Raw genomic sequence first — 21,663 nt, forward strand, 5'->3', positions numbered from 1 at the left:
ATAAATAAGTCCTGTGTACAAGGAGTGAACAAATTGGTTGTCAAATAGATTTAATAGTGAATTAATGCCTTATCCTACAGACCTACACACAGTGAATTTAGTAAAAATAATAATTCCAGAAAATGATGGAATAGGTATATGGCCCAGGGGTGTTACTACACAAATCCCTACTTCCAAATTTATCATGTCAAATGCAAAGCACTAAGCCAGACTAAAACAGTAAAAAATTCTGTACCTGTAAAAATACGGTGCAGGTGTATTGTGCTGAACCAGGGGAGCTGAGGTAATAATAATTTGTTGCTGTGGAGTGCAAGAGTGCCAGACTTGCCAGTAAGATACAGGCTGAAGCTAGCCTTTCATTAGGCAGGAGAAGAGCCACGTAGTTTTGGGAGTTGCTCTCTCTCTGTGCCTTTATCATGCTCCCAGACAAGAGGGCGCAGGGCCCAGCAAAGCCAGGAATTGGCGCCAAACACTAGCTGCTAGCTAGCAGCAGCTAGCAGCCGTTGGGGAGACTGGTGCGGAGAACACAGGCGCTGACGTCACACGCAGAACGCCGGCGCTGACGTCACACGCACTGCGCGCACAGTAGAGAGGCTGCAGCCAGTCCAGCAAAGCTGTGGGGAGAGGAGGCGTGCCTTTGCTCTGACGCGCAACATGCCAAACAGATTGCTTCCTGCTGGGCCGCACGGATCTCCATTCCGGGCCGCATGCGGCCCGCGGGCCGCGGGTTGGACACCCTGCTTTATACAGTACATTGGTGTTTCTACACGGATATGATGCATTGTGATGCCTCTTTAGCCACAGGGATATTGTCAGCTTCATCCTTAAATCCTCTGACATGGATTTATATATCCAGAAGAGGTGGGAAGAGGGTTGGAAAAGGTGAAAAAAACCTAATTTGCAGTAGTGTATAATCAACCACCCCCAGTTAAAAAATAAGGTCTTAAACAAAAAAGAGAAGAACAAAAGAAAGGACTTCTCACCCAAGTTCCTTACTTATGTAAGCTACAGTTGTTCGTGCTGCAGAGATATTTAGCGTGAGAACAAAATGAGTTACCAACTTTGTTTCTGATGCCTAGTGGAGAAATATTTTATCGGTCTGTTGCAATTTAGCATACTGTATGTTTAACACATACAGTATATTAAAATACAATGTGTATATTTGGATTTTTCCTTTGCCAGACAACTGTTTTTTCAATAAACTTAAATATTACTGAAAATGAAATGCAGCAGAAAAATATCAAAGATAGAGAAGGCAAATTGATTACAGGAGAATTGTACTGTATTTTACAACTTACATGCCATTGTAACGTAAACATTTTTATATATCTTCAGAAATTCCACCAGCTCCTGGAAACATCAATATTTTTAATATAACAGACTCATCGGCTGTTATCACTTGGTCATTTGAGGAAGGTCATTCAATCTCTTCTGTTATTATCCGCTATAAAATCTATGGAAATACTGAGTATAACCATGACATAAAGATCAGAAATATTACTATTGTTCATTATCAGCTGAAAGGACTTGAAGCCAACACTCCATACTTGGTTGAGATGTGTGCTGAAAACAATATTGGACAGAGCTTTCCCAACCCTGTACGGGAACTAAAGACCCATGAAGAGATAAAAGGTAAGTGAGGCTACAGATGAGTTTAGAATTTACTTTATGTGCTGGTCATACAAGAGGTAAGACAGAGATTATTTCTTGTAGATAGTAGCTACTTACAATGGAAGTAGCATGTTTAATGTCAAAGTATTTAGCCTGGAAAGTGCAATTGCAGTTTCTTTTCTATGGGTTAAATAAATAGGAGTTACCTTGCTATATGACAATGCAGTCTTTAAAAAGGACCTGTCAGGTACACATAAAAGTCTGTATATTGAAAGTCCATTGTAGATTAAATATGAAACCCAAATTCTTTTTTTTTTTTTTATTAAAAACACGCTTACGTGCTATGACAGTGTTTAAATATTTGAGCTGTAAATAATATATTGCCTTCCCCACCTGCCTGCATGCTGTGATTGTGAATATGTTGGCGCTATATAAATACATGTTAATAATAATTTTAAGAAGAAAAAATTTAAATAGCATATAGTGTGTAAGTAAAGTTTATTTTGCTCAACTTACATGATAGAAAAGGATTTGGAATTATTGCTTAGGGTGGCAGGTCCCAATTAAAGCCTGAAACTTTAAGAGGCAGATTTATCAAGGTTCAAATTTCGAATTCATGTGAGTTTTTTTAACTCTATTAAATTCAATTTTCTTTGAAATTCGATTGGGGGGTTATTTGTTAAAAAAAAAATCGAATATCTAAAACTCGGAACAAATTTTACCAACCTGAAAATCAACCTGAAAACTTGAACCAAATTCAACCAAACTTGATTCAAGTTTTTTCTCTGAAAAAAACTTGAATGTCAGGAAGGCTACAAACATTTCCCAATCGGTCACTGGACCTCTCCCATTGCTTTATACATGAATTTGCCAGGTTTTAGGAGGCGAATAGTCGAATTTGAATTCTTAAAGGAGAATTCAACCTGTGGCAAAAAAACCCTGTACCCCCCCACCCCAGGTAGACCTCCCTCCTCCCCCAGGCTAACTACCCTCCCCCTGGGGAAATGCCCCATACTTTATATTTACCCCTCGGCGCAGATTCTTCCAGTGGAGTTCCATGCATCCATCTTCGGGTCCTCGGTAAGCTGACTGGCTTATCGAGTTTGCCAGTTTTAATCATGAAAAAATTTGAATTCGAATTTTCAATTTCACCCTTAATAAATCTGTCCCTAATTTAATGTATATTGTGACATTATTAGAAAACTGATGGCCATTGATTTTAAGTTTACAGCAATAAAATTGCTTTATTGAAAATATTTTCACAAAAATGTAAATGATAAATGCAGTTTAGATCAAAAGACCATATATAATAGCCTGGTATGTGGTTGGGTCAAAATGTAGGTGAAATTGATGGACTGAAACATCATCAGTGGACATTTTTTTGCATTTCCCGAGTAATGCCTAGTTTTGTTTTGCGTCATGTTTTTTTTTTGGTGGCACTAGGCAGAATTGTATGATTTAGCCGGTGTATTCCAATTGGACTAAATGAATGAATATATAATAATATAATATAAAATTTATAGCATCATATTTTGAAAAAAGTTGCATTTGGAGGATTAAAAGAAAACTGAATTACACAATACTTCTGCTGTTTAGTATGTCTTTCTGTAAGGGAGTTCCCAGCATGAACCACTGCACATGTTTCTCTGTTTCATATATTTTCCAACTTTCTTTCTAAAATACTATTCATAATTGGCAGGAGTACATGAGTCAAAAGATGGAAATATGCTGTTAATCGCTATCTTAGGCTCAGCTGGAATGACCTGCCTGACTATTCTACTGGCATTTATCATCATGCTACAACTGAAACGAGCCAACTTTCAGAACAGAATGGCACAAGCTTTCCAAAATGGAGTGGTAAGCCGAGCTTTCCTTTTTCTATCTAAAGGAAATTTTTGCCTATTAAAAGAAAAAAGTCTAAGCAACTTTGCAAAGCTGGCCATAGTCACAAAGATTAAGTTTTGTAAGATTTTCAGACCATGTGTGGATTGTACTGACATTTTTCCTACAATGGCGAACGTTTAGTCGATCGGACAGGTTAGAAGATTTATTTTGGCTAAAGATATCTCTGCATGTATTGCTTATCTGATAATATCAATTGGTGATCACTACTATTTGTCAGACATAACTTTTGTATAATCGCTGTCTGTCATTTCATGGCCAGAACATTGTCTGATTTGTTAATTTTACTTTATTTAATCTGAATGGTTAGTTGTAGGTTGGAAGATTGCAACATACAATTGTTCGTCGGACATAGGATAACATCTGCAGGTTTATGGCCAGCTTTAGACAAACCAGCTGATTAACAGACCTGTCTTTGCTGGGGAACTTTGCAACATTGCTTTTCAAGTAACAAAGTTAAAGGGGAGCCGTCACCCCAAAAAATATTCAAAATCCTATTTTATCACATTAGTCAAGCAAAATTAACTTTAATTACACTATATAAATTATTTGAATCTTGTTTCCTTCAATCTGGGAACTCATAATTATAGCAAGCAGGCAGGAGCCATTTTGTGCACACTATTATTAAGGCAAGCCTTGAATCATCTCAGAATCTTGTTTGTGCACCAGAATGAGTGACCAGATGTCCATCCCAATGCCCTGGCTACACAATTAAATGGTGAAGAGAACGGGGGAATATGTGGAGAGCAGTGACATCTAGGAAGTGCTGAATGGAATGTGAAAGTAGTTATCTGCCCCACCTCTATGCCTAAGGTATAGAGGAGGGGCAGACAATATTCTATTGACAACTGAGAATTTTAAATTAGCTTATAACAGCTATGAATGCTTTAATAAAAAATAGAAATTGGATTTTAATTTGAAAAGGACTTTTATTATGTATATATTATTGTGTCTGGGTGACAGGTCCACTTTAAGCAAATGCTGCTTTCAATAGCAAATGTTTTTACAAATAACTATAAATTGTAAAGTTGCTCAGAAATATATTTAATATTATAATAATCAATTATATTGTGATTTTACAGTAACATAAGCCTTATCCTCTCATTTGCTTGATCATAACTGATTTTCTTTAACTGTACATAAGCACATTAATCTGGGCAAAAAGGGCAAGTGTGCTTAGGGACAGGGCCGGAACTAGGGGTAAGTAGAAGAGACCGCTGCCTAGGACACTGAACATAGGTGGCACAGTTAGCATTGCTTCTTCTTGCCTACCCCTCAAGCCACAGATTTTTATTCTACTGTGCAGGAAACTGATGTTCTTTACACAGAAAATCTGGAGCCAGAGCTTCGAGCTGAAGAAGAAAGTGTCAAGCAAGGCGGGGGGGGGGGCGATGGGGGTTTGCCTTGGGCGCTGTAATGTGTTGGCCCAGCCCTACTTAGGGAACTCCAGTTAGTCTCCACAGTTCAAAATCAAGAGTCATCTAATCCAGTGCAGTAAGGTATTAAGCTTTAGAATAGTACTAAATACTGCCTAATTTGTTAATCTGATCCAATTTCGCTTACAAATTCTCCTTCCAGAGAGAAGAGCCTGTTGTACAGTTTAATTCTGGTTCACTCAACCAAATACGGAAAGCAAAGAACAGCCCAGATCCTTTGGATTATCCTGTTTTGGAATGGCACAATATTAAATTCAAAGATGTGATAGGAGAGGGGAACTTTGGTCAGGTTCTTAAAGCCCGTATTAAAAAAGATGGCTTGAGAATGGATGCAGCAATCAAAAGAATGAAAGGTAGGTGTTTTTATATTGTAAAGCAGAGTTGGTACTGCCATTTTGCAAAATTATGTTAATGCACCTTGTTCCTTTTAATGGACCACTGTATGTCAATATTGCTTCACTGTATAAAACAGTATATACAATGCACAACTGTATTGTATTCACCTGCCTTGTAAGTTGCCGGCATATCTATTTTTGACTTGACAGCTGACACTTTATTTAAAGAAATCCAGAATATACATATGAAAGCCATAGGCCAGTTTATCAAGTGTCAAACTGGGAAATCCAAGTTTAATTTGACCCTGCAAAATTAACTTTTATAGGGCTTAGTCACAAAGTAATACAAAGTAATACATTAAAAGGTCATTAATGTCTAGGTGAAGACTACCACCAGATGTAAACATAGAGTATAATTGTTTTACCTTTGAATTGGTTAGCACGTTTTAAATGGTTATGGAAATAGTTAGGGAATTATTTGTGTTTGAAAAGGTTCAGTACTATCTACTAATAAAATGACTAATTGTACTGATAAAGATTCAAGATTTTAAAAAATCTATCATCGTATCTTGGATAAAATAAAAAATACATTTAACTTTAAAGGACAAGGAAAGTCTAAAATAGAATAAGGCTAGAAATGCTGTATTTTGTATACTAAACATAAACTTACTGCACCACAAGCCTAATCAAAAAAATTATTTATGCTTTCAAAGTTGGCCACAGGGGGCTGTCATCTTGTAACTTTGTTAAACATCTTTGCCTGACCCTGACCCTGCACATGCTCAATGTGGTCTGGGCTGCTTAGGGATCGTCATAAACAAAGCTACTTGAATTCTGCATGGCTGGTAAGTAAGGTAGGGGCTCCCCCTGCTGTTCATAAGTATGATTGTTTCCCTGCTCAGCAGTTAGGGACCATCTGACAATTCCTATCCACAGCAGTAAATGAAGGGAGAATTTCACTGCATACAGTCAGGCTTCTTATAAAAACGGTACACATTTTTTAATTAAAGTATATTGGAGATAGCTTTCTTTTTCATTAAAGAAAGTAAAAATGGGATTTTATTTTTTTGCCTTTCCTTGTCCTTTAAAATATTCAAAGAATTGAATATCAGTTAATGCATTTTTCGTTATCAGTGAGCTTTTAATAAGGGTTGACATATTTCTTCTATTCTGGTCTCAACAGAATATGCATCTAAAGATGATCACAGAGATTTTGCAGGAGAACTAGAAGTTCTTTCTAAACTTGGAAGTCACCCAAATATTATAAACCTTCTTGGAGCATGTGAACACAGAGGTGAGTTTATATTCTTTTTCCCCACAACCTTCTGTTACCATGCAGTCATTTTTATTTATTTTGTCCTGGTATTTATATAGCACCTATACATTTACAGAAATTACACATCATTCATATCCATCAGAAGAGAGAGAGTAGGTACAGGGGGGTACACTGAGTACAAGTGGAGGTGTTAACTTTTGAAAGTGTTCCTTCCTTTATGCTTGTTATATAAATAAAATAGTTTTTAAAACCAAGCCTTTTAAGTAATTGATTTTTATTAGGACAACACTGAATCATTTTTCTACCTATGCTCACTACATGTAATTTACGGTTTTATTTAGGCTACCTGTATCTGGCTATTGAATATGCCCCCCATGGCAACTTACTTGACTTTCTACGAAAAAGTAGAGTACTGGAAACTGACCCAGCATTTGCTATAGCCAATAGCACAGCTTCTACCTTGTCTTCACAGCAGCTGTTATGCTTCGCTGCAGATGTAGCCCGTGGCATGGACTACCTGAGTCAAAAGCAGGTAGGTATTTACATTACGTATATAGCAAAATTTACATTGACAGAGTAGATTAAAAATAAACTTTCCACTAACTGGTGTTCATTCATTACGGGTGCATCTAGCAAAGGAATATGGCATAATAAGACAAAGCCCTTCACCAGATGACCATTGCTATGAAATGCAACACACTAATATGGACCATTTATAATGGGTTATTATTTATGTAGTGCCAACATAAATGTTGGCACTACTTATGTAGCAATTTACAGAGTAGATTGTTATAAATTGCTTCAACATACCTTAATTAAACTGTTCAATATTTTAAAATAAAATAAGAATTGTACAGAAGATGGCCTTCCTGTACTTCAGATATAATACCAGGATTCATTTCATTTCAATAATTTAATTTGTCAATATGTACTACAATTCATAGTTTGCCCAAAAGAAAAAATTGAATAATTTGCCTGGAACAAGTATTCAGCTGCAAGTCCCTTATAAGGAAATGGCCCAAAGAAGGGTGAAATATAAAATGTACCAGTTTGGCCAGGACTGTTTAAATGAATCCCTGTAGCACTATGACTATAAAGTTTAAGGGGTGATAAAGTTTGCACATAGGACAGCATACAGTATATTGGCTTCCAGTTAAGATAAAAGATAAAATATAACTGCCTTCAGCTTACAGATCCACCAAACCTCTGACAACGTACTACTGAACGGATAAACTTTTAATCTGAATTATTAAAACATTATATGGGGCATAATAATGAATAATGAATATACCCCTGCAAGATAATTTTTCCGTTTTCGAGGATGTAAACCCCAAAAATAAAAAATTTACATTACACATTGAATTAAAAAAAACAGCCAACGTTTTTAAAAGTATTTGTAAATGTATTTGAAAAGTATTTGTAATGTAAATATGATAGTATGTTTGTCAGCGTGCTGCAGTTATGCTTAGACATATATTCTGTATGGCTGCATAGTAACCAGAGAAGCTGGAAGTATGTATCTTATTTAAGATTTAAACATGCTGCGGGTGGGCTGCTGAAATTCTTTTAAATTTTTAGCATATAGGGGCAGATTTTGGTTCAAATTGAAAATTCGGATTTTCGAGTTGGATTTTTGGTCAAAACTCACAAATTGGGGAATAATCGATACTCAAATTCAAATTTGAAATGTATCATACCTTGACCCTGGTAACAACTTGAATTCAAATTTTTAGTACGCCACCTAAAACCTGTCTAGTTCATGTAGAAGGCAATGGCAGAGGTCCAGTGACCCATTTGAAGATATTAATAGTCTTCCTGACATTCAAGTTTTTTTCAGAGAAAAAACTCAATTTGAGTTTAGTCGAGTTCGATTTGAATTAGATTCGAGTTTTTGGCTTGGTAATATGTGTTTGAGTTTTATTTATTCAAGTTTTTTCTTAAATAAAGATACTAATCGAATTTCAAGGTCATTCGAGTTCATTCGAGGTGCTGGGCCTTTGGAGGATCTTGACTGACATAGTGTGCTTCAATCTAAGTCTGTCATAATCTGTTTTCCTAATTTTAACCATCTTTTTTCCTAGTTTATTCACAGGGATTTAGCAGCAAGAAATATTTTAGTTGGTGAAAACTTTTTAGCAAAAATTGCAGATTTTGGTTTATCCAGAGGACAAGAAGTTTATGTAAAGAAAACAATGGTAAGAAAACGACATTGTGTATAGAAATATTGCTTTATATATATATATATATATATATATATGCCGACACTCACGATACAGATGATATATATGCCTTGGTGCAGAGTCAACAAAAAGTCTCTATTCGCTGCAAAAAGATTCCGCACTCTCAATTATTCTATTGCAAAGGACTAACTAAGTGCCAAACAAATCACAGAAACGCTTACACACTGGCGGAAACAGCAGCTGGAACAGTTTCACCTGATCATTATTACACAGTCACTAATTACACAGCCCACAATAAAACATACATTGCCAACAATTCATCACAAACCCAAGTTAAAAATTAGACACAATATATCCCATAGTTATTATATCAATCTAGTAACAATTCATTCTATAAACACTCGTTAAAAACACGACACATAGTAACTTTCTATTTTCTATATCTAATTACTTGAACATTCTTGTGGCCTAAGCCTATAATGTTATTCATGTTACATATGTATCACTAAATTGAGAAAATATTTATCACGATGTGTCAATCTCCCATACTTTACACAGGCTGTTAAAACAATACATAACCTTTATTTATATTGTTACATTTAAGGCAGTTCTGTGTTTTGTTTGGCACTTTGAGAAAGGCCTGGGGACAGGTCGAAACGTTAGTCCTTTGCAATATATATATATATATATATATATATATATATATATATATATATATATATATATATATATAAATATATATATATATATATATATATAGAGCAACAAAAACCGCACACAAAGGACTTGTATAAGTGAAAAAAATAATAACCAATTTATTGCGACGTTTCGGCTCCTGTACTTGAGGCTTCTTCATGTACAGAAGGCTCAAGTACAGGAGCCGAAACGTCGCAATAAATTGGTTATTATTTTTTGCACTTATACAAGTCCTTTGTGTGCGGTTTTTGTTGCTCTATAAATTTTTCAAGTTAACCTGCACCCAGGCAATTACCTAAATGATTTGAGTGCTCCAGCTACATGCATAATTATATATATATATATATATATATATATATATATATATATATATATATATATATATATATATATATATATATATATATATATATACAGGATGGAGCGGCACTCACCATTCAAAGATATTCTCGCCGGGTGCTGACCAATAAATCAATAAAAAGTTCAAAGAAAGCCCTTACGGCATTGATCATCAGATGAATTTCAAAGTGCATTTATTCTTGCAGGGTGCACCATGCAAGAATAAATACACTTTGAAATTCATCTGATGATCAATGCCGTAAGTGCTTTCTTTGAACTTTTATATATATACCCCACCTGAGGAAGGTTCTCGTATTTGGAACCGAAACGTCGAATAAATATTTTTATCACTTTTGGCATTCATAAGTCCTGTGTGGTGCGGTTTTTTGAGATTGGTGTATATGTATGGATTTTTAACCAGCACCCAGGCAGTTGATTCGCTTGAATGTTGTGCTCCAGTATAGGACCGAGTATATATATATATATATATATATATATATATATATATATATATATATATATATATATATATATATATATATATATATAAACACAGCATGCCTTAGTGCAGTTAAAATGTGTACAAAATTGCAAAAAAATACCACACTCGACCAGTGCCGGACCAAGCAGACTGGGCGCCCTAGGCGACCCAGCCAGCCACTGCGCTCCCCTCTGTGCTTGAGTGCACATGCGCAGAGCGACGGAGGGGAGGGGAAAACCGAAGCAGTGAGCTCGGCAAGGGAGAGGGAGGGCAGGGGAGAGAGGGGGGAAAAAGCTGGAGGGGAGGGAGCTGGTAGGGAATGGAGAGGGAGCGCGAACATGGACTAGGGGTAGACAGAAGACTGGTACCTGCCCAGAGCCCCCCTTTCGTTGCACACTAGGCAGGTGCCTCTTCTGCCTACCCCTAGTTCCGGCCGTGCACTCAACAGGCTCAGTTAGAGTGACTGATTTTAATAGACAAACAAAAGAAATTCCAACGTTTCAATCACATCATAGTGATCTTCCTCGGGGAAAAAAACGAACGGAGAGAGAGATGGACATCAATGCACAGCTCATGGTTATTGGGAGAGCAGTGATCCTGTGTAAGATGATTTAATCAGACGCTTAATACATGTACAGCTGTTTTAGGAGAAAATACTACGTGTTTCTCAGTGCACTATTGGTTTTGGACAGAGTGATTGAGAGATCAACAGCTGAGGCAAGACTGAAAGGCTTATTAACTACATAAATTCTAGGTGAAAGTATTAAAAAATTTTGAGCAAAAGCCCATGAATTTTGCATGCTTTTTTCACCACGTTCTTAAAAAATTATTGATACTGCTGTCATGCATAAATCTATAGCATCTTTCAAATGCGGAGTGATGTTTGCACTATTCATTGTCAGAGTCCCCTAAGCTTCCACTAAATTCACAAAGCATTCTCTGGGCACACAGGGGAGTGCCTGTGAATGCAATAATCAATAACTTAACTTATACTTTAAGCCAACACAAGCATTCAGATCACTTTTTGGCAGAACCCCATGTGTGTAGTATATAACTGGCAACATTTCTGTTTATCCTGTGCTTTGCACCCACCTGTAGTAAAAGGGTGCGTCAATTGCAACTTCAATCTATAGTATAATGACTCTATATTACTTAAAGAAAGTAAAACAGGAGGAAAAAATCCTGTAGTATTAAGAGAAATAAAGAGCAAGACTGAAAGTTTTTCATAGTACAGAATAATCTGATTGGTAGAAAAAAAACTTCCCAGCAGTTGTTCTGTACTAAGACAAGATACTTTATTTCAGCTCACTCTGATACATACAGAGTATATTTTTGAGGTGAGCTGGTGATATAATTTAAGAGTGAGTAAAGTTTGGTCTTACTGCTTTGAACAGCAACACAAACATCTGTCAAACAGAAGCACTAATGTGAAAAAACAAACTGAGGAACTTGAGAAGGATTAGCTAAAGAATATCTTTCTTTCACAGGGAAGGCTTCCTGTTCGATGGATGGCAATTGAGTCTTTGAACTACAGTGTCTATACATCAAACAGTGATGTGTAAGTAACTTTAGACCTTTAGCTCACATGAATTTAATACCTCCCAAAAACTCAGTTTCAAAAACCCGGACAATTTTGATAAGGTGACGGCCATTAGCTACTGTAAAACATCTCACATCTACATTATAAAAGACGTCCTTTATTTGTAATCAATGTTTGAACTAACGTATATTTTTGCTTTGATTTAAAATTCAAATAAATACATTTGGGAGAAAAAAGAGGTAATTTAAGACACTGACAAAACCTGCAGAATTTTCACTTTGAATTAGTTAGTGTGTACTTAAAGAGACTTTCCTGGTTTCACAACAACTGTTTAGGTATGCCACAATTTATCTTTAATTGAGCACTAGTGATGGGCGAATCTGACCTGCTTTGCTTCTGTGAAAATTCACAAAATGCCAAAAATTTTATGAAATGAATTGAAGTCAATGGGTGACCAATTGCACAAAAAATTTTTGACGCGTGACAATTGGACAGCATTTTCATGATGAAAAATTTCACTCATCACTAATGCGCACCCTACTTTATTAGGCTTTTGTCACACTTTTAGTATAAAAAGGTTTTATAGTTCATGGTGAGTGCAGGAGGCTTTTATGCCCCCCAAAGGCAATGATAAAATCCAATTTCTAATCAGCAGGAAATAGCAGTTAATAATCTCCTCTTGTAGACTGCCCCAAGCACCCCCATAGGTATATGTCTACAATATAAATCATGATGGTTTTTTTCCTATTTTAACTTTCCAAACTTCTCCATATACACAAAATATATCTGGCACCACTGAACTGGCTAATGGCTGAACTGCCTAATGGCTATTCAACACTTTATCAATTTTGCACTAAGTCATATTTAGTTATGTTGACTGTCACTTAATATGTTTCACTTGTGTGAAATTAATGATTTTCTTTTTCTGAATATATTTTTGTAGATGGTCCTTTGGAGTATTATTGTGGGAAATTGTAAGCCTTGGTAAGTGCTTTCCATATATTTAGGTCCCTAAACACATGAGAAAATACAAAACACAGCTGCGTGAATAAGTGGAAAATGTTTAAAAGATGTAAAAGATCTTAAATATGAAGCATGGTTAAATTCAAATGCCACTTTTAACAACGCTTGATTTTAGAACTTTTAGAACAGGCTTGATTATAAAATGATCTATGACCTAATGACTATGATATCCCTACTATCAGTTAAGAGAAGTAGTAAAATATCTCATATTATTAATTTGATAAAGTTCAGCTCTTATGTCTATAGCACATCGGTCTTTTGATGCTGAAATCAGGTGGAACAGCAGGGGGTATAAAATGCTTATCCTCCTATCACCTTTTCCCTTAGAAATCTGTGGCTGAACATAGTAGTTGGACCGCTGTTTAGAAAAGCTGTCCTATCTAAGAATGTGCTCAGCCTCTGCAGAATAAATATAAATAAACACAAACACCAGCTCTGTTTACTGATTTAAACCCAAACTTCATTGCTGCTTTGAAAGTGAAGTACAAATGTTTTATTTAAAGCCCAAATACTTTAATGGATCCCTATGTGGATCATTCGCAAGATTAAAACTTGTCTCACTATCTACAGTATGTATATGCAGCAAATGCATCATTTTAACTACCATTTAATGGTGATTAAATGACATTTTGCCTTTTAGGTGGCACACCATATTGTGGGCTGACGTGTGCAGAACTCTATGAAAAGCTTCCACAAGGATACAGACTTGAGCAGCCTCTGAATTGTGATGATGAAGTGTAAGCACATATTTACTGAATAATATGTGGTGCTATTATATATACAAGACATATCCTAACTTAGGATTCCAAGGTTTAATGTCAATGGCTCATCAGTTGTTAATGTTACACCAGCAAAGACTTAATGCAATGAGTTTATTTCAGAATAAGTGTAACAGACATAAATGTTAATATATATCATTGTCCATAGCTGTTAGGGATCTAAATTCTTGGCATTTCAAATGAATAATTGGTTTGAATTAGCAAATTCCATAGTACGAAAGTGCTAGAAGGAAGTGCTTTAGATTAAGAACAATTCATTTCCATTGGATCATATACACTAAGTTTTGGTACTTTTATTATTAAAAAAACTATTTTTGATATTGATTGATGAGAACTGACTGATCCATAACAGTGTTTAGTGAAGAATTAGGTACTGCACTGCTAAAATACACCAGCTGCAACTGAATTGCCATCTATGCTTAATTCTTTCTTTGAAAATAAAGGTACGACCTTATGCGGCAGTGCTGGCGTGAGAAACCATATGAAAGACCATCATTTGCTAAAATTGTGGTGTCCCTTAACCGAATGTTAGAAGAAAGAAAGGTAAGAACACATTGATTTTTGGAATATTACAGAAAAACAAGAATGGGATCTGTTAATGGGAATGCCTGGGACCTGGGTTTTTCTAGACAAGTGGTCTTTCCATAATCACTGTATCTTAAGTCTAATAAAAACCAGTTATAAATGAAAGGGGAAAAAACTTTGCGTGCAACATAGATAACAAATAGATAGACCGTATACCTGTAAAACAAGATTACAGTTATAATGTTAGCAGAAATACCTGAACAACAAGGTTAGTTTCTCTTGGCAGGAGTGGACAGAATAAAATATACCACTGTAAATGCTCTCTTTAGTAGACCTACGTGCCTTCTACTAATGCACCATACACAACATTTATTATGGGTTTTGACTATAATTGTTTTACAGGAAGAGCTCTTTTAAAAGGGTTTGACTACTCAGGACACCCTGATAATGCATAGGACTAGCAATATAAAATTATACATTATTTAAGGGCTAATTTATTTTCATAATGGCTTTATGACTCAGTTCCTGCCCCTGACTTTTGAGTCACGTGGCTGTAAGGGTTATTTACTAAATTCCGAATGTAAAAATCATGAACAATTCATGATTTTTTTTTTATATATATAAAATCAGACTTTTAAAAAATCACAAATGTTTCGGAATTTATTAAACCCCGAGGATGGAAAAGTCAGAATCTGAAAATCCGGCATCTCAAACCTGTCGAGGTTGCATATAAGTCAATGGGAGAAGTCCCAATGATTATTTGATGTGCGCTGGGTTTCGTGCAATACCCAAGTTTTCTGAGTTTTCAGGTGAAAATTCCAGAAGAAAACATGAAAATCTGATTTTTTACTGCAAAGCAAATTTTTGGAAAAATGTAATAACAAATAAGCGTGAAAAACCCGAGCAGATTTGATCGGAGTTTATTGCAGAAAATATTGAGATAAATTCGGACTTTGATAAATAACCCCCCTAAGGATCCAAAGTATTAAAATCTAAAAATTGCTGTGATGGGGTGTCTACTTTCTACACATTATTCACTCACTCACTATCAGACTCTGCCTCAGTGGAGTTAATTTGTCAGGAATCAATTTATCTTTCCCCTAATGCCTAATTTTGAGAGAACATGCAGAATTCTAAATGACCTCTATAGTTTCTATTTAGATTTGGTGATATGGTGAGAAATGAAATGCAAGGCAGCGGTTATTCATCTTTAAAATAACTTTTAGTATAATGAAGAGAGTGATATTCTGAGAAAATTTGCAATTGGTTTTCATTATTTATTATTTGAAGTTTTTGAGTTATATAGCTTTTTATTCATAAGCTCTCCAATTTGCAATTTCAGCAATCTGCTTGCTGGTCCAAATGACCCTAACAACCATGCATTGATCTGAATAAGAGACAGGAATATGAATAGAGAGGGCCTGAATAGAAAGTAGAGGAATAATAAGTAGCAATAACAATACATGTGTACTCTTACAGAACATTTGTTTTTAGATGGGGTCGGTAAACCCCATTTGAAAGCTGGAAAGAGTCAGAAGAAGGCAAATAATAAAAAAAAAACTATAAAAAAATAAAGGCCAATTGGAAAGATGCTTATAGAAGAAAAGAGGTTCCGCCTAAATATTTGGAAGGGGTTTTTTACAGTGAGAGCTGTGAAGATGTGGAATTCTCTCCCTGAATCAGTTGTACAGGCTGATACATTAGATAGCTTTAAGAAGGGGTTGGATGTCTTTTTAGCAAGTGAGGGAATACAGGGTTATGGGAGATAGCTCATAGTACAAGTTGATCCAGGGACTAGTCTGATTGCCATTTTGGAGTCAGGAAGGAATTTTTCCCTCTCTGAGGCAAATTGGAGAGGCTTCAGATGGGTTTTTTTTTGCCTTCCTCTGGATCAACTGGCAGGTAGTTAATAAAAAATAAAAAAAAGGTTGAACTCGATGGACATGTGTCTTTTCAACCTTACTTACTATGTTACTATGTTATAAATGGCAATTCTATAACATACTAAGAGGGTTATTTCCTAAAATCCAAAACTTTCTCACTATTTTCTTCAAACCACTTTGACCAAAGTCGAATAAATTTATTCTAAAAAAAGACTTAATAAAATCGTATAAAAAAAATAAATCTGAATTGTACTATTTTTTTCGGATTTGACGCCCCCGAAAACTCAAATTTTTCCAGATTATCACCTGAAAACCACAAATTGTTCTGATTATTATACAAACCCAACGCAGATCATAATATCTTCCAATTGTGCGGGAACATCTGCCATTGACTTCTTTATCACCTCGGCAGGTTTGAGATTGAGTACTTTTTTTTGGACTTTTAGCAGCCTCTGAGTTTAATAAATTACAAAATGTAATAAATGAAATACCAGTTGGGTTCACGCAAGATATCCCAAATAGGTCATTAGTGGCTTTACCAAATTGGAGTGTCCACAACTAAATTGAGAATATATATGTATAAGGAAAAAAGGGACTTCACCTCCAAGTGATGGCCCACCAATATTTCAATATTTCAATATCACAATATCAGATCTATCAGGTAAAGTTTAAAAAGCAAAAATAACACTAATAAATAACCCTCTAAAAATGGTGGTCCACCTCTTTAAAATGTAATTGCTGCCCTATTTATTTCCTAACCTATTTATTTTCACTGTTCTTTTTTCATAGACTTATGTGAATACAACACTCTATGAAAAGTTCACGTATGCTGGGATTGACTGTTCTGCTGAGGAGGCTGCATAGTTTTAATACAGCGCATTCCCAATCTGTCGGTCCAGTTCATTGAGTGGAAATGTTAAAATGTATTTTTGCGGTGTATAGAAGATATGTAGGATACTTTGTTTAAATGAGCATATATTTTTATCACTATGTAAATATGTTTGTATCTGTAAGCTGCTTCAATAGTTCAACTTTTAGAAGCAAACTTTTTTATTGATAGAATCCTATAATACTGCCTTATACATGTAACAAAGTTTACTCTTAATAGTAACAAGAGAATTTGATAAACTGAATGATGTGTTGATGTTTTTGAAAATGGCGTGCTTGTAAATTCTCCATTTAACAAATTCAGCATTCACAACGTTTTGCTTTCGCATTTTTCCCTATTTGTTTTATTTTATGTCGTTGCTGAAATAAGCTTTATACAACAGAGTAGAAAATATATTTATTAAAGCAGCTACTGACTAAAAGCACAGCAACACAGAAATGATTTTTTTCTATATTATAACAATTGTGTGAGCTTTCTTTTTTTTCAAAAAGAAAAGAACAAGGGTGTTCTTAGCTTTAAGCATGTTCTTTAAAGGGGGTCTAACGTCCTGAACAAAAACAATATAATTATGTTCTCCCCCCATTGAAATAAATGACTGTAAAATAAATCTATTACCAGTTCTTTTTCATGTTAAAGTGTTCTTTTTGCTTATTAATCCTCTGCCTCATTTTCCCTTATTGCTGATCCCCATGCAAGTAAGGAATTCTGCCAAACCTAAAGTATACGTCCATTCAACTTTATAATTTCTAACGAAGTTTCAATAGGCATAATTGAATTTCCACCCTTTAGTGAATCTGCCCCTAAACTTCGGATAAAAAGGCCCACAAACAAACGGCAACTGAAAGCCGCTGCAGTAAAGGCCTGGCAGAGCATTAAAAAGGAGGAAACCCAGAATCTGGTGATGTCCATGAGTTCAAGACTTAAGGCTGTCATTGCCAGCAAAGGGTTTTTAACCAAGTGTTAGAAATGAACATTTTATTTTCATTTTTTTAATTTGTCCAATTACTTTTGAGCCCCTGAAATGAAGTGATTGTGTTAAAAAAGGCTTCAGTTCCTCACATTGTTATGCAATCTTTTTGTTCAACCCACTGAATTAAAGCTGAAAGTCTGCATATAATGATAAACGACAAACAGTGGTTTCACTACCCTTTGGGCTTTGCATCTCAGCAAGAATGTTCACAAAATTATATCTACTCATGGGCAACATCAGGGATCACAATCATTCAGTACCTAGATGACTTCTTGAAGACCAGACTTCGATACACAGTACTGCACACAGATGTTTTTATAAATTACAAAAAAGCAAACTTTGCCCAATACAGTGTCAGCAATAACCTCAGACTGCTAGGTTATATGGTAGCCTCATTGAAACCATTCCACTTTTGGGACAAAGACTGGCAAAACCTGAGCCAGCAGATACCCCTTTTACCACACACAAGACACATCCTTTCTTCATGGACGGGACCAGGAAATTCTCACAATGGCAAGTGTGTGGGCCCTAGTATCATGGTAAAGGATGATGACAGATGCCAGTCTATTTGGTTGCTGAACTTGGTTCCTGAATCTGCCAGGGATGCTGGGCATGCCAGGAAGTGACACTACCCATCAACATACTGGAAGTACAGGCAATACTGTCACGGCCGGCACCCAATACCAGAACAGGTGCCAAGTACCCTGGTCTGGGCTCGGCTTCACCAGTAGTGTGACCACCGTTGGGCTTTCGCGCCTTTGCGCACTAACGTCATACGTCAGCGCGCCTACGCCGTTAAATGGAAGGAGGCGAGCCGCGCGCGCCCTATAGAGAAGCCGGCGCCGTGGAAACACGCTGGAGCGGCTACGAAGAAGGGAAGTGCGGCGGGCATCCCCGCCGATGGTGCGGCGGACCACCCCGCTGCACAGGTACCCTAACAAATACGCAATGCTGTCTCCAAGTGGGCACACATACTGAAGTCCAGACCATTAAGCATACAATTAGACAATGCCACCACTGTTGCATACATCAACAAGCAGGGCAGCACACGCAGCAGGGCTGCCCTGACAGAAATATCCCACCTACTATGTTAGATGGAGGTGACTGTATCAGCAATCTCTGCGGTATTAATACCTGGCATACACAACTGGGAGGAGTACTACTACAGGCATTCCTTAGATCAAGGTGAGTGGTCCTTCCACCCCAAAGTCTTTCAGGAGATAGTTATCAGGTGGGGATGACCAAACATCAACATGCTCACCTCCAATAGGAATCACAAACTACCAGTGTTCCAGAACCAAAGACCCAAAAGCGGCATTCCTGGATGCTCTGGTGATAACTTGGGACTTAAAGTTGGTGTACACAATCCCCCAATACTGATAATATCCAGGTTTATAGCAAAAGCTCAAATAGACGAGAACACTTAATTATAATCGTTCTGGCTTGGCCCAACAGCACATGGTACACAAATCAGGTAGCAACAGACCAGACCTACTCACGCAAGGTTCCATACTACACAAAAGATTACACACCCTTCATTTAACAGCTTGGAACTTGCAACCCTGACTACCAAGGGCTAATTTAGTCAGGCTATAGAAATCCTCATTCAGGTTAGAAAACCAGTCACGGCTAGAGCATACTACAGAGTGTGGAAAACTTTTCTGGACTGGTTCACACAGCGTAACACCAACTGGCAAACTTGCAAGGTCCAAGACATTATAGAATTCCTAGCTGCTGGATTCAGTAAAAGTCTCCGCTCATCAACCCTAAAGGAATGGGGAGCCAAACAGGAGGTTAAAGATGTTTCATCAGGACACTTCTAAACTTAGACTCCATATAGGGACCCTACACTGCCATGGGACCTTAACCTATTACTTGAGGCCTTACAACACCCCTCATTTGAACCTCTAGTACCCATTGATACAAAGTGGTTACATTGAAGGTTGCCTTCCTAGTTGCCATCACATCTGCTCGGAGAGTATCAGAGTTCAGTGCAATCTCTTGTAAAGAACCCTGGCTCATTTTGCATAATGACAAGGCAATACTTAAGACACTACCTCATTCTTACCCAAGGTGGTATCACAGTTCCACATTAATCAGGACTTCCCCTCTCTTTGTCCCAGAATAATGAGAGCTAGATATTATTACATGCAGTGAGAGCCATCAGATATTACCTGCATATAACAGCCACTTATCTGATACCTTGTTTATCACATAGGACCATAAAAGGGCAGGCTACATCTAAGAGAACGATTGCACCAATGGAAAGTCAGCACCATCAATTGTGCCTGCTCTTCAGCAAGCAGACCTACACCCCTTAATGCCACAGCACACTCTACCAAAGTGGCTAGCACCTCATGGGCATTACAAAATGAGACATCCCTAAAGCAGATCTGCCAAGCTGCTACCTGGTCATCACTCTACACACTCATTAAATTCTACAGCTTGCAGATGGAGGTCTCCACACAAGTGGTCTATGGATGCAAGTTGTTGCAGGCTGCCATTACAATTCAGGACTAATACTCACAATACAGAGCACAACTTCTGAATGTCAGCTAACATCTGCACTGACAAAAAAGGGCCACTAGAGAAAAGGGGATTTGGGACTTACAGGGAAGTCCATTTCATTTAGGCCTGGACTGTCAGTGCAGTAAGTCCCACCCTAGAGTAACCATTAGTACAGGGTGCTAGCATAGTGTAGCCGTAGAAATCCTTATCCTTTGTTTTCTTCTTCTGTCTCTTCTCCTCTCCACATACCTATAGCTCTACTTCCATACTGTACTCTCCTCCTCTGCTTTACAAAGAATGGAAGGGGAGGAGCCAGCAGTACATAGAAGACAAGAATCTTTTATCCTGCCTCCAGGTGATAGATAACTAAACCCATAACATCTGCACCTACAGTCCGTGCCTACGAGAAAAGGATTTTCCCGTAAGTCCAAAATCCCATCGTGATTGATAAGGGTCCCAATTTAGGAACTAATGACCAAGTCAGAAGCTTAGCAGTTGATATCATCCTAGGGTCAGGTTTATTTGAATTTATCAAGTAAATGAAATCAACTATTACAATTATTTGCTTAAAATGGACTCTGTGGAAGATGGCCTTCCTTTAATTTGGAACTTACTTTTTGTTGGGTTATTGGATAAGAGCTTGTAAATAACGTCACCCTTATTGTAATGTATGTAACGACAAATCAGAGAGCATATAAATACGTTTATTAACGGCCACTGGCTATACAAGTTATGTAACTGGGGTGGCTTTTCATTATCTTACTTTAAAGTAGTCATTACATTATTACTCATACACCATATTGAGTTGGTCATGTGATTTGTAACATTACTAAGCACCATTTATAGCTGATGTCATCACCATGCCTCCATTACAGCAGCACTGCGTTCTTACAATTTACTTAATATTGGGCATAATATAAGCAAAATGACACTGGGCATGTCTCTACTGCAGTATGTAGCTGTTTACATTTTAAGGTTTTGTTATGTTCATCTGACACTCCAGTGACTTGATATGTATAGCTTAATTTAAGAAGGCAATCAGTTCCAAGCTACATTTCTCTATGGGTTTCCTACAGGTACTCCTGAAAACTCCAATACTCGAAAAAACAATAGGCAGTTTTGTTGGCTCCTGATTAAATGAACCATAGGGTACATGAATGTGATAAGAACTATAAGTTCCAGCAAAAAATGATGTAGAATCTTTGTAAAGTGCTGCAGAGTATTTAAGGACTAAATAAATATTATTACAGCTGGTTATGCTAACAGTCTGATCATGCATGTACTTCTCAT

At 36.8% G+C, this 21,663-nt stretch overlaps 1 protein-coding gene across 1 annotated transcript in view; it reads left to right on the top strand.

Moving 5' to 3' along the window:
- tek.S (TEK receptor tyrosine kinase S homeolog) overlaps positions 1-17,530 on the top strand; it is a 55,736-nt gene extending 38,206 nt beyond the window's left edge. Inside the window, exons 13-23 of the mRNA XM_018243789.2 lie at positions 1,336-1,632; positions 3,311-3,468; positions 5,092-5,302; positions 6,468-6,578; positions 6,902-7,092; positions 8,642-8,755; positions 11,744-11,814; positions 12,740-12,780; positions 13,460-13,556; positions 14,042-14,141; positions 16,796-17,530. Of these exons, the coding sequence (XP_018099278.1) occupies positions 1,336-1,632; positions 3,311-3,468; positions 5,092-5,302; positions 6,468-6,578; positions 6,902-7,092; positions 8,642-8,755; positions 11,744-11,814; positions 12,740-12,780; positions 13,460-13,556; positions 14,042-14,141; positions 16,796-16,870 (1,466 nt within the window). The 3' untranslated portion in view covers positions 16,871-17,530. The remainder of the gene's footprint in view (positions 1-1,335; positions 1,633-3,310; positions 3,469-5,091; positions 5,303-6,467; positions 6,579-6,901; positions 7,093-8,641; positions 8,756-11,743; positions 11,815-12,739; positions 12,781-13,459; positions 13,557-14,041; positions 14,142-16,795) is intronic.
- The last annotated feature ends 4,133 nt before the right edge of the window (positions 17,531-21,663 follow it).

The sequence above is a fragment of the Xenopus laevis genome, chromosome 1S (genome assembly GCF_017654675.1).
Source record: "Xenopus laevis strain J_2021 chromosome 1S, Xenopus_laevis_v10.1, whole genome shotgun sequence".
Lineage (NCBI taxonomy): Eukaryota > Metazoa > Chordata > Amphibia > Anura > Pipidae > Xenopus > Xenopus laevis.